The sequence below is a fragment of the Phasianus colchicus genome, chromosome 2, assembly GCF_987193195.1.
Source record: "Phasianus colchicus chromosome 2, bPhaCol1.hap1.1, whole genome shotgun sequence".
NCBI classification, from domain to species: domain Eukaryota; kingdom Metazoa; phylum Chordata; class Aves; order Galliformes; family Phasianidae; genus Phasianus; species Phasianus colchicus.
The window spans coordinates 31,930,970-31,944,930 of NC_143437.1; the positions used below are offsets into that span (position 1 = coordinate 31,930,970).

General features: G+C 36.3%; 1 protein-coding gene across 4 annotated transcripts in view; it reads left to right on the plus strand.

Annotated features, from left to right (window-relative positions):
- The window catches only part of HEATR5B (HEAT repeat containing 5B), a 50,741-nt gene that overhangs the window by 19,892 nt on the left and 16,888 nt on the right, over window positions 1–13,961 (plus strand). For all 4 annotated transcript variants that reach the window (XM_031593211.2, XM_090135280.1, XM_090135281.1 and 1 more), the window contains exons 19-26: window positions 209–368; window positions 1,761–1,950; window positions 3,279–3,448; window positions 5,605–5,749; window positions 6,527–6,766; window positions 7,918–8,169; window positions 10,123–10,304; window positions 12,479–12,547. In XM_031593211.2, coding sequence (XP_031449071.1) covers window positions 209–368; window positions 1,761–1,950; window positions 3,279–3,448; window positions 5,605–5,749; window positions 6,527–6,766; window positions 7,918–8,169; window positions 10,123–10,304; window positions 12,479–12,547 — 1,408 coding nt within the window. The remainder of the gene's footprint in view (window positions 1–208; window positions 369–1,760; window positions 1,951–3,278; window positions 3,449–5,604; window positions 5,750–6,526; window positions 6,767–7,917; window positions 8,170–10,122; window positions 10,305–12,478; window positions 12,548–13,961) is intronic.

The window sequence follows — 13,961 nt, forward strand, 5'->3', positions numbered from 1 at the left end:
AAAAGTTATTAAAATAAAATTTTGTTGATTTGCTTTATATGTAATCCAGTTTAATAGCTGTACAGATTAAGTAAGGCTTCTCAAGGTCTGTGAGGTGGATGGCAAAATGCTGTTAGAAGTAGAATCATTTGAATAGTTAGGGTACTTGAAGGATTTTTTTTTTTCCAAATAATTAATTGAGTTACATGGTTTATTTAAATGTTTATAGGTTAAAATCTGCTCGAGATGTTGTATCAAGAACAGGCCACTCTTTGGCTCTGGGTTGCCTCCATCGATACGTTGGTGGGATAGGTTCTGGACAGCATCTGAAAACCAGTGTCAGTATTCTCTTGGCTTTGGCACAAGATGGTACTTCTCCTGAAGTCCAGGTAAAAAAAAACAACAACAACAACAACAACAAACACAATCGTGACAGAATGAATTTTAATTTTGGGTGTTTTAAAACAGAAGTTAAATCAGCTGTTTAATAGAGATTGTCATGTAAGCCAAACTGTATGGATGTAGCATTTGCTAAGGAATGTTAAACCAGCAGATTTTGCTTTATAATGATAGTTGATTAGGAATAGACCCAAATCTGATAGTGTTACCTTAGCTGTCTATATTAAGGCTTTAGTAACTGTCTAATGGTCAGTGTATGGTCAGCTGTTGGAGACTGAGCTAATGAAGTCATTTTCTTTGTCAAACAATTTCAACTTGTGTGAAACAGTGAACAAAGTATAGCAGTACGTCTTCTTGGGAAGGCTATACTATAATAACAAAATTTGAAATCTGTTGCAGATAAACGCAAACAGAAATTTCAGTTTAGGAAAAAAAGAGAATATTAGGAGAACTAGTAAGGAAGTGGGGAGGCTTCTGTGGTTGAGTTTCTGTTTATGTACTGTGTATTAATAACTTGTGGAGGGTCTCCCAAGAAGACCATTTGACTGCTAAATGTTTCTAGTAGGGTAAGAGGGGAGTAGATATGCTGCTGAGAGCACTGCCTTTGGGGTTACAGATCATGTATGAATAATGTGTGGTGCAGAATATTTCGTAAGCTGAAAGTATTTGGAAATTGGGATAATATGCTGTGTCTTAACTCTTCCAAAAGAAACGTGAGGGTAGAAGTGTCTTTTTCTATCTTTACTGTCCTAGAACTCCTTGTTTGTGGATGCTGCTGTAAAAAGAGCATATGAAGCAATACATCTGTATTGACATAAAGTTAAATCTTAAAAGGCAAAGTGATGAATCTTTCATTTTCTTCAGTGATGAAATCTAGAATACTAGAATAATTGCTTTTCCGTACATTGTAGAAATACACGTGAACCTTTCAGCCTGTGTTGTAAATCAGTTTCTTAAAATGTCAAAGGCACTTCCTACGTAATGTTTTGACAACTGTCTACTTCTAAATCTACATCCAGTTTTACAACAGAAGTGATTCTGTATTTTTCCTATCTTAAGAGTCATTTTTCACTTTTGCTTTTTTTTGGGGTGGGGGGGGTTAAGGGAGACTTGTTTCTATTTTTGTTTTTTTTAAGTGTTTGCTCAAATTCCTTGTCATCTTCATCTCCATTATCCACAAAAGTGCTGGCAGCCAAGCAGCATGCTAGAAATATTTCAACTCCCAAGTGATTGCTTGAGGTTGTGATCTTTCAAACCCTTGTGGAGTCAGAGAAGATAACTAGATGTGTAAGCAAGGGTGTGCAGAGCTAAGCTCAGTCTACATGTAAGTTTCTGTAACTTTCCTAAATATATTACTCAAAAATCTTTTTTTTTTCTAATAGACCTGGTCTCTCCATTCACTTGCCTTGATAGTTGATTCTAGTGGACCAATGTACCGTGGATATGTGGAGCCAACACTTTCTCTAGTTCTTACTCTGCTCTTAACTGTTCCACCATCACATACAGAAGTGCATCAATGCCTAGGCCGATGTCTTGGAGCTATAATAACTACCGTTGGGCCTGAGCTGCAAGGTCAGTGTGAATCTGAGGAGGAATAAAAAATTAACTTTTATAAAGCCAATTAATCACAATCTTCAACAGAGGACAATCGGATTTTATCTGTTGCAGTTGAGGGGTGTGAGAAGGGATTTAACAATTATAGTGTCCTGCACAGAACTTCAGTTCTGACTTTGATGTTTTCTTATGGCGTTTCGTTATTTTTTTTCCATCAGTTTGAAGTTTGTATAAAGGTACTACAGAGATGAATGGTGTTCTGTCTCATAGTAATTTTGTGTTGTCTGTAAAAGATGGGAAGCACCCTTGCCAGAAACATTTTGTGTCGGGCAAGAGGCAACATTGCTCCTCTACTTCTTCAGAACATTGGCAGCTTTATTTTTGACTGATGACAAGATCTGAAGTTGGACATAGTTCTTGGTGTTGTGAACAGTAACTAATTTCCACTCATTCTTGATGTTTTTATAATGGTACTTTACCATTATGATTAAGACTTTTTTACAGACTTTTTATCTGAAGTTCTGTGGCTGAGATGGCAAAAAACATGGTCTGAATTCTAGTGGGATTTTTTTTTTTTAGGAATATTTTACACTGGTCTTTCAGACAGTGTCATAGAGCTAGCCATTTGTGAAATTCAAATTCTGGAAAATTGGACTTACATTTCTATTATGGGAAAGTTTCTAGATGGTCTGATTTAATCTGAGTATCTGCTTGCTCTTTATTTGATTTGGAATGTTGTGATGCTTTTTAAATAACAATATATCCTTATACTGAAAGTCTTGTGCAGGCATTTTTCTGTTATTCAGAAACTTCTTTTAAACATATATAAACAACCATTAAACATATGGTTTAATTACAGAATTATTTTTCAGATTCTGTTCTTTAAACTGTGTGTTCTGTTAGAGCAACATGACTCATCCAATGGAGCTAACCAAAATTAGCTAGCATTTATGCTAGCTTAAGCATTGCCTGACACTTTAGGAAATGGTTCTGTGCATGAAATATTGTCCATATATCATAAAATGGAAAAGATATTCACAGTTGAAATTCAATTACCCTTACTGGTTTTATGTCCTGGGGAGATATTTTGAAAATATTTCTATTTGAAGACAATTAATCAAAAATTTTATTTGGACTGAGTGTTGTTTAACTGAGCTGAAACCCTGAGATACTGAAACACGCCATAGTGATTCTTTCAAGTTGTACTGTTTTTCAGTAGGAAGTCAGAGAAGCTGCATGTGAATTCTGTCAACTTCTTTTGCATTAAAATGTTTGTTGAAGATTTAAAATCTGCTTCTCTCGTACAAAAATCTTGTTGTGTTAAGTATGTCACATCATATCACCAGGTAATGGAGCTACAATTTCAACAATCCGTTCGTCCTGTTTGGTGGGATGTGCAATCACACAGGACCATTCAGACTCTCTCGTTCAGGCAGCAGCCATATCCTGCCTTCAGCAGCTCCATATGTTTGCACCACGGCACGTCAACCTATCCAGTCTGGTTCCCAGTCTTTGTGTGAGTACAGAATGCATTCCTTCTGTTTCTCTAAGTTTTATATGTGTGCGTAGCAGGGGGCACAGGAGAGGCATTTAGTAAGAGGCCAAGGGTACCCATTCATAACAAAAAAGTGACGTCTGCAGAACATTGGAGTGTTGTAAAGGAATATCTGTCCCCAAACTGTTTTAGATGCTTTTCAGAATGCTGCCCAAATTACTGTCATAAGGCTGGATTCACTCTAGTAGTACACTAGCAAGAATATGTATGGTATCGCTCAATGAAAAAATACTGAAATGCCTTGTTCCTTCCAGCTGACTGCATGCACAGAGGAAAGAAAGTGAATTTGGGAAATGTGGGAGGTCTTGGATTTGTTTTACCACTGTCAGCTTAGATGCTGATGCTCAAATTCTTGTGCTGCTGTTGTGATTAGCATTGCTTTCTCCCTGTGGTACTGTTTTGCCAGCAAATCCTGGCCTAAACCAGGAAACATGCTGGAACCCAAAACTTACAAAATGCAACTGTAAGAGAAAGATGTGTGTTCTTGTTTCTTTATTACTGTTATTTAATTTTTAAATTATATTAAGGGTTTTTTAGCAATGCTAAATGCTGTGAAATTTGGAAAGCTTCTCCCTGAAGTCTGTTTGGTGTTTTTGAGTAGTTGTTCTTAGAATTCATTGTGAGACTAGTGTTTCTGTATTACCTTATGTCAATGGAACTTTTTCTTAGTCTCCCTTACTGACTTTTTCCAAAACATTCTTGCATTGTTGCATGTATTTCCCTGCATGCATAATTTTACTTTCCCACACACACTGAAATGCTGCTGTGCAGCACTTGTTCTTGCACAGAATTATGCATGACAGTGATGCAACATATCCAGAAATATCTGGACCCTTTTGTATAAATACTGTGCACAGTGTGGCAATTACTTCTTCTACTTAGTCTTTCTGTAAGCACTAGTGGGTAATAGTGCAGAAAATGAAGTTACTGCTGGCATGACCAGTACTGTTTTAAAAAATTTTCCTAGGCTTTCTGCTATCCGTTCCATGTTTCCTAATGATCCTTTATTAAACAAAAGCTATTTTCCTTCCCTTTTTTTCATATTCCTTACTTTCAAGTCATATGTAGCTTGGTAAGTTTTCCTTTGAATTGTCTTGTTCACTTCTTTTTACTGTGAACTTATAGCTAGGAAGGCAGAGTCTGCATTACCTTTCACCATTAACAAACTTTTCATTACGTTCTAAAGTATCAAAATTAAACCATGGAGTTGCTTTCTGCTTTCCTGCATTGGCATCATAACCACTGGTTGTTTGTTTTGTAACCAGAAACAAGGAATGCTTTAGTGCGATATTTAGAGGATTGTATAAAAGTGGATTTGTTTTTCCAGTATCTAAGTCTTGTATATTCACAAACAGAATAAAGATCTACTGTTGAAGTGCTTTATACGCTATACAACCCTTTCATTTAGGGTTGCAGTTTCCATCCACATAATAACCTACTACTGAGAAAGCAAATGTGTATTCAGTTTATTAAAAACAATTTCCCCAGGGTAAATAAAGAGTCAGTTTCTTAAAGAGCACTCATCATCTCTTCCACTGTGGAAGAACATACAGTTCTCTGTGCAGCTACTACCTCCCAAGGAAATAGTTACCATGCACAATTCTTCCTAAGAGAAATATTTGCTTGTACTTGAGGTGATTCAAAAGGAAATGGAAGCCCAGTGTTGGTTAGCAGAGAGACCTGAAGCTGTCATCTTGACAGAAACACATAAAAGCATATGCTATAAATTCTGGTGCACGCTTGAAATGGAAGATTTTAAGGTAGTTGTGTGGTCACTTTTAAAGTAATTTATGGCTATAGCAGAATATGATGTGGAACAGTGTTCAAGAGTGTAACAGACTGGAAAGTATAATTTGTCTAAAATCATACTGACACAGTAGTTCTAATATTAAAGCTTTTGGCAGGTAACAACTGTCAGCTCTGTATATGCCAGCTTTATTTTCAAATTTCTGCTTTCAATAAGTGCTTACCTGTGAACTTCTAAGATCTTGTAAAGAGCTCGATACCCGGAGGCTTACACAGGGGCACGTAGTTGGGAAGTAGAATACTGGCAGTCCTTAGCAGCACTTGCTCATATGGAGGTGCAGTTTCACTCACTTGCAATGGTTCTGATTTAGGTTCACTTGTGCAGCTCCCACTTGCTACTTCGCCGGGCTGCAGTTGCATGTTTACGACAGCTTGCTCAGAGAGAAGCAGCAGAAGTATGTGAATATGCCATGAGCTTAGCAAAAAATGCTGGGGACAAAGAAAATAGTGGCATCAGTAAGTACTTCTTTCATGTGGTCTTTTTGGGACAGTTGAGTGCATGTATTCATGCGTGTGTGTGATTTGCCTTCGGGAAATAAAAAAAAAAAAATCCACTCTATAGCCATCCCTACACACTCGAATAACGTTTCTCCTCACCCCTGCTTACCTCTTGAATTTCATTTGTCATTTCACTTCCTGTGAAATTCAGATTTAACCTTTTCTGCCCTACTGACTAATAGAAATCAAATAGGAAATACAGTGTATATAAAGTGAAAATGCCTTATAGTTTTTAAAGTATTTTAGATCTTCTTCTGTTGAAAGTTGACTTAACTGTATACTGTTTGGTGGAGATGTCTAGGTGTGTTAAATTCTCTTAGCAGCACGTCTACTAGCCTTTGGACTCTGCTGATTGGTTCAATGCTTACATTTATCAGTTTATTCTGAAAATAGAAAGTTCAACAGTTTTGATCAGTGTTTTTCACTGAGCATAATTAGTATTAAATCCTACTAATTAAGTATGTCTCTAGAAAGACTCTTCAGAATCAAATATTATTAGGAGTTTTTACAAATTGATGGAATGTGTACCTTGAAGAGAAATGGATAATTATTTTTGAAGTAATACTCAGATGCTATTTGCCTTGGAGGAAAAAAAAATATTAAAAAAAATGATTGCTGTAAAATCTTTCTAATGTTAATTTGGAAGAATTCAGTGTCCAATTCTCATTTGTTACTTCAAATTGTAAAATGGAGCTACTGATTTCAAAAAGTCATGTTATAAAAATCATTTTACAGATATTAATACTTTTACACCTGGAGCTGGTTCTCGGCGAGATGGTCATTCCCGGCATCAGGGTGTTAATATAACAGAGACAGGCCTTGAAGGTGTCCTGTTTGGTATGCTGGATCGAGAAACAGATCGGAAGTTGTGCTCAGATATCCACGATACTCTGGGACATATGCTTTCATCTCTGGCAGTAGAAAACCTTTCTCACTGGCTAATGCTTTGTAAGGATGTCCTTGCAGCTTCCAGTGGTAAGTGTTCTGTAGCATGCACGTAAGAGATGATGTGTCCTTAGTATTAGCATCTTCTGACAATATTTATTTTGAGCTTGTCTTTTGTCCTAGTTAAGATCTAGCTTCTATTGTATATGGAGCTTTGTCTATTATTCATTAAAAGTACTCAGATGAAATCATAAATGTTATGTTACATTTTTAAAGGTAAGATTTCTTTTAGGATAAAAAAAAGAAGTTGCTGCCAATTGTGAAAGCAGACGAATGCTTTTTAGTGTTTGTACGTCAGACCCGTAGGGAAGGAACAGTGCTGTACATGTTCTGAGCTTTCCTTTATTCCCTTTGAGCTTCTGATGTGAAGATGGGTTACCATGGTGACGAAACTTTTTTTTGTGTGTTGTTCAGCCTTGCGGATTTGTTTGCAAAGATCTTGTCCTCTGAGACCTTATACTTCTTTCTCAGCTTGAAGGATAGTTGTGACGCAGATTCTGCTAATTTGCCTTGCATTTATGCTTATTTATTGACATAATGTGAGTTCATCCTGAAGCTCTTCTAATTGTTGTTGTCTTTAGGTTTACTGATGAGCAATGCTAGCAGTTGCTTCTTTATGCAATATATTTACCATTTATCTATTCCGTGGGGAAGACCTCACTTCCTGAATTTGAAAATGGAATGTTCTTTCCTTTTTATGTGTGGGATGGATTTTAGAGTTTTTAATATTTATGTCTGATCTCCTCTTAGTTTTTAGTAGGTGAAATAATCTGTGATGATATTTAAATAAATTTATCTCAGTTATATTTTAATAAGGTCGCAACTTCATTTTGCACTCTTTGATACCACTAAGTGATATATGAACAAAATCTAGTTTTTTTTCTAAGTAGAGATTTACAAATCATGTACACAAGCTTTCCTGATCAGTTTCTCAAAACATTCCTGTTTTGAGTTTTCTTCATCCATGTTTGATTTACCATGGCCTTTCTCTCTTTTGAATATCTTGGCTCTTAGAATCATAGAATCATTATGGTTGGAAAAGACATCTAAGTCCAACCATCAATCCATCGCCACCGTACTCACTAAGAGGGTGCATTTAGAATCTTGAAGGGCTTGAGTATGTTCTTAGTCATCTGTAGTTTTTAACATCAGGATTTTCTTAAAATTGTTCTTTGTTGTAGACATGAGCACTGCAGCTCCCTTGGGAGGAGGTAAGGATGAAGAATCCGAGAAGAAGGATGAGATGGATGATGATACAATGTTTACCACCCTGGGTGAAGAGGATAAAACCAAGCCTTCTGTAGCACCTCGTTGGGCAACTCGTGTATTTGCAGCCGACTGCCTGTGCCGAGTGATCATGCTGTGTGAGAATGCAAACAAGGCACACTTTGATCTGGCCCTAGCTCGTTCAGCCAGACTTAAAAACCCAAAAAGTAATTATAGAATATACACGTTTAATTTTGGTTCTTTTTTTATTGTTGATACTTCTTTACGGCTCTTAAAATTAACCAAGGTAGAAATGTTAGCTCTTTGAAAGTGAACTTGCTTTCATTCAAACAGTTAAAAACAGAGGAAATAGAAAAAGGCCAAAGCTGTAGTTATGTAACTGTTATAGTTACCATGCCATGAACACAGTGATGTTTCTTGGAGAATATAACTTTAACAGACTGATCTGCTTGGGAGTGGGGGAAGAAAAGGGTTTGCAAACTCCTTCGTTTAGTTAGAAGGAGTAAACTTCTGGTCAAATGTAAGCTGGGAATAGTTTATCTGAATCTAGCCTAACGATAGTGGTGATATACAATTCTTATTATTTTAGTATTTCCACAGCAAAGGAGTGCTAGGAAAGAAAAAAGATAAGGCCAGGTAATATTGCTGTAGCAGAGTGAGGGATGTGTGAGGGATATGGACCCAGCTGCTTTATAAAATACTTTCTTTTGATATCCGTGAGACTGGTAAATATCATGTATTCAAGATATGTGTACAACTTGGAGAATCATAACTGAGAGGCTGGGAACGACATAACACATTTTTCACAAAACTAGTTTCAAACTAGCAGTGAGAAGCTTCTGTCCTTTGATCATCCATGTGTATTGGTTCTGGTGCGTAGTGATTGCCTTCAGCTGTGTAGCATGGCGTTCATGAGGAGCTTATGTGCACGTAGGCTGAATATCATATATAAAGATTCTAGAATGCATAGGGTTTGTGGATTTTAGCACCCGTGCTGTTACAGGCTTCTGTTCTGATATGGATATTATGTGTTTGGTTCCAGAACCGTGCACTGGTTTTGTTGAGAATGTTGGTTTTTACTTGATTAGAGACTGGGGTCAATGTTTGAAGACTGAGTGGGAAGAGCTTTGGAAAGCTGATTTCGGAAATGATGTTGTACTGGAGAGGAAAGTCATGAAAGAGCTGCTTTATCATAGGATCCTGCAGGGGATTGCACATAATAATCCTGGGAATATACATCTCTAAATGTATTGAATGTGAACTTGATTTGTTTGGTATCATCATAAAAGAAAAACTTACCAAACCTCTACCCATAAATTCAACTTACAAATTATTTAATGTTAACTGCTATATCTGTGGTGACCTGAAGAATTAATGACAGTCCTTAATCCTTGCATGCCTCTGAAAATTTCAGTTACAAAATGAACTATTTTCTGTCTTTAAACTTGAAAAAATCTAGAGCATTAATCGTGATTTTTTTTTTTAATTAATTGCCCTGGATATTAATGTTTTTACATAATTTATTTTCTTATTACACAACATCTGGTAATTTCAAATTGAAAGTAAGGAAAGAAATACAAACAGAAGAAAAATCCTTTCACAGTGTTACTGAGTCGTCTGGTGCTTTTCTCTATGTGTTGGTGGCTGCTTGCTGATGGCCTTGGATGTGGTCCTTGGGTGCAGAGGTAGAAAAGCATACTCAGTTGTTAAGTGTTAAATTTGATGAGGCTTTCTTCTGTCAGTAGAGGTCACTATAAGTATAGGACTCAAGAACTGCTGTGAAGATTTTCTGTATATATAGGGCAGAAGGGAATCATGAAATCTGTGTTACTGAATGTTTCTACCTCTTACAAGCTACTCAGCCACATTTAAAATATTCTATCCAATGCATTTGTTTTCTGTCTCATATTTTACTTTGTTTCAAATTTGTGCTTAATTTTTAAGATTGTCTTGAGAATGAAAATTCTGATGTCAGTTTAAAGGAGGTGGGAAGAAAAATAGGTTTCATTCTTTCTTGTATTTCTTCCATTTCCTATATTTGTACCTTTGGAAAAGAATGTGTGAAATTTGTACATCTCCATTAAGAAAATATTACAAATGTCTGTCGCATCAGCTATAATTCACTTTATTAAATAGTTCTTCTTTTGTTCTATTTTAAGATGATTTCTTAGTACTGCATCTCTCTGACCTTATTCGAATGGCATTCATGGCTGCAACTGATCACAGCAACCAGTTACGAATGGCGGGTCTTCAAGCTCTTGAAGACATTATCAAGAAATTTGCATCAGTTCCTGAGCCAGAGTTTCCAGGCCATGTGATACTGGAGCAATACCAGGCTAATGTGAGACCTTCTTTATAACTTCATGGAACTGTATATTTATGCCAATATGCCAGAATTAGCTTTGAGAACATTTTGTAACTTCAAAAGACCTGTGAAGAGGTTTTTTGTTTGAAAATGTACTAAAGAGGCAGCTTTATTTACCTCTTCAAAATCTGTGTATCTCTTCCTATTTATCATAATTTATTAGCTGACAAAATTAAAAAAAATCAGTAGCTATTGATTCTTGAAAACCAAATACTACAAATTTTTTTTTTTTTGCAAGAATGGTATTACATTTGTAGAATGAAGAATTTGAAAATAACACTAATTCAATTCCAGGATTATCTAATAAATCTGTTTTCTTGGGAACTAATGAATACATTTGGGTTTGAACAAAAATGACAAAAGTATGGGAATGGGAGGTGAGCAGCTGAAGATTTATTTTGGGAAATTATTGCATTATTTTGTTGCATAGCTTGACTCTTGTCTCTTGTTTTCAAAGTTCTAAATATATCATAACAATTTTCCATATAATACTGAAATATCAGTACTGCAGATTTGACTGTTATAGATATATATATATATATATACACACATATATATAGATAGATATAGATATATAGATATATGCTAAAGATTAATCTTTTGCCTCAGACTTGAGTGTGAGAATGAGAAAAGCTTAAAGGATAGTGTGCTTTGAAGGGTGGGCTTTTTCTTTTCTTGGTTGCCTCTTACTGATTTGCATCTAAAATCAGTTTTGCTAGTTCTTTCATTTGATTCAGAAGATCTTAGCCTTGCAAACAATTGCATATGTGATTTATCCCACTGACTTCAGTATTTACATTTATCATAAGATGAATGCCTGCAAGAAATGAGTTTTCATTTGGCCAGGTGTCCTGTTTGAGAGGGGCAGGGAATCTTTCTATGAAGAAAGGTTGAGGGAACTCAGCTTATTTTGCTTGGAGGAGAGAAGAGGTCCGGGGAGACCTCACTGTGGCCTTCCAGTACTTGAGGGGAACACCATTCTATGATTATGATTCTGTGTTATGAGCCTTTTTCTGCATAAATAACTGCTTTCACAGCATTGTAGGTTTTTTTAGTAGCAATACTCGCACTGTGATTGATTTCCTGTTGCTTTGGAAGTCCTAGGACATACCAGTTATGTTTCACTGATGCACGTTGGTCAATCTGTTAAGTCTTTAAATGCATGTGGTTTCTAGACTGCATTTTAACTTAAGAATAGTCTAGGATAGTGCGCTGGTCTATAGAAGAATCTGTGAGCATCTTACAAAATATTTATTTTGTTTCTCATACAGTAACATCCTTTTGAGTAGAGACACTTGATATGAGAATTAGAAGGGTGATATGAGCTTTCTAATTCTGTTACCTGTTGGAAGTATATTAAAAGGAGAGATGAAGTTAAGGGCTTTTTCTTCCTTCCCACTGGAGTGACGTGGCTAACTCTGGAATCACTCCTAAGATTCCACAGCTTTCCTCCAATCTTGTCAGGTTTTGCTATTCTGGTATCTTCTGTGCCTACCACAGTTCTCTATGCTGCCACCATTCCTTGCCTTTTTCCCACCTCAAATTATCTGTTTTCCTCTGATTTATCTTCTCTGTTTTCAGAATTCAAAAACATTTCTTCAAGACAGGTTTTCATCCTATTCTCATCTTATTCTCCTTCCTTCTGTAGTGCTGTAACTGTTGCTGCTGTTTTTTTTTTTTACTTGCTTCTTTCTATTTTAGAAAAACACTGCCTTAGAACAAATGACTAATTCTTCTTTTGTCTGTCATCTTGAGAACATGATACAAATGCAGTAATGAACACTTGGTTTTGCCTTATTCTGTTGGAGTTCAAAAAGTCATTGTCTATGCAGCTTCAGCATAAATTGAATTCATAGTAGTTTCATGTGTAAAAGGATTTTCATTAACAACAAAAAGAGAATGCCACGTTTGCAAAGGTAGTTGGGGCTTAAAAAGACCATGAGAAGAAAAGCAGGAGAAAAACAGTTCTTTGTCATTTAGACAATGCTGTTGCAAATGTTTGCTAGGTAGCAAGGGTAATTTTGGGGTATAATTATAAACACTAACAGTCTTATCTTGCATGTTTTATATATACATTCCTGAATCTTAAGCAAGGTTAGATGAAGAGTGTTGTCACTATTGTTTTATGTTGGATTTTTTCCTCTTCCCAGGTTGGAGCTGCTCTGAGGCCAGCATTTTCCCAAGACACACCATCTGACATAACTGCCAAGGCCTGCCAGGTATTGAAGAGTATGTTCAGATGGTATAAGCCAAACTGAATACATTTTGTGCCTTTATGCAGTAGACGTGTATGATTTTTCTTCTTGTCTGAAGAATGATGCAGAAGAGAACAGCAGTAAATAGCTGGAAGATATCGTAAGCCTAAGCTGAGATTTTTTTGCAATGTCTTCAGAGTCATCTGATAATATTCTTTTTAGTCTTTCTGAAAATAGTTATCTCCACATCAATTCTAAGCTTCTTGATAACTGGAAAAGAAAAAAAAAAAACTGAAAGAAAAAAAAGAAAATGCTTAGTAAGACAAATGAGAATGTATTCATTCAGATGTCTTGTCTGATGAACTGTACTCACTAATGATGTTTTAGGGTTGAAGGAGCAAAGCTGATCTTAGTTCTACTTTTGAATGGATTTTGAATTTGTAACAGATTTTCAGCAGTCCTGTCCTGTCTATCTGCAGAGCCATGTGTGTAAATAAACCGTATATTTATTTTAATTATATCCATCATTCCAGGCCTTCCCTAAAGGAACTGGTTCTCTCAAAGCAAAATAAACCAGAGATAGAACAAGACTACCATCGGAAAAGAGTCTGTGAACTCTTTTTTCCCACCACTCTTCCTCCTCCCCCTGCTGTATTTTTTCTTCATTTTGCTACTTTTACTCATCCTTGCAGAATTTGTTCTTTTTGGTGTAAAAGCAGCTGCATTTGTACCAGAAATCTTTTGTCTGGGTGTAAACACTCTTCAGAGGATGAATGCCAATGTATAGCACTAGACAGAAAGTTATGATCTGTTTGATGTTTCAGTTTAAAATGTCTGCTTTTAGTTTGTTCAATCTAAAAAATAAAAAGAGCAGGAGTAAGGGAGACGCCCAACCGTCTGACCTCCATGTCAGGTGCTGACTCATCTAGAATGTGATACTGTTTGTTTCATACCAGAGCCATATCTGAAACTTTTTTATATTACTCATTTCTGGATGTTTTCTTAAACTCATTGATGATCTTGGAAGCTTTTCATTAGTGTGGAGCTTTAACATGTAATTTGAATTATAGATTTTTGAAGATATACCATTATGAACTGCTGTGCAATACGACCTTCACTGTGAATGTGAAAACACACTACTTGAATGATTTGATCAGACATGTGGGAACAGAATAAAATGTGATCACCTGTTTAGGGAGAATCTAGCTTGGAGAAGAGAAGGCTCCGGGGAGACCTCATTGTGGCCTTCCAGTGCTTGAAGGGAGCATATAAACTGGAGGGGAGATGACTGTTTTGTGAGGGTGAATAGTGACAGGACAAGAGAGAATGGTTTTAAACTGAAACAGAGATTTAGGTTGAATATTAGGAGGAAGTTTTTCACTCAGGGGGTGGTGACACACTGGAACAGGTTGCCCAAGGAGGTTGTGGATGCCCCATC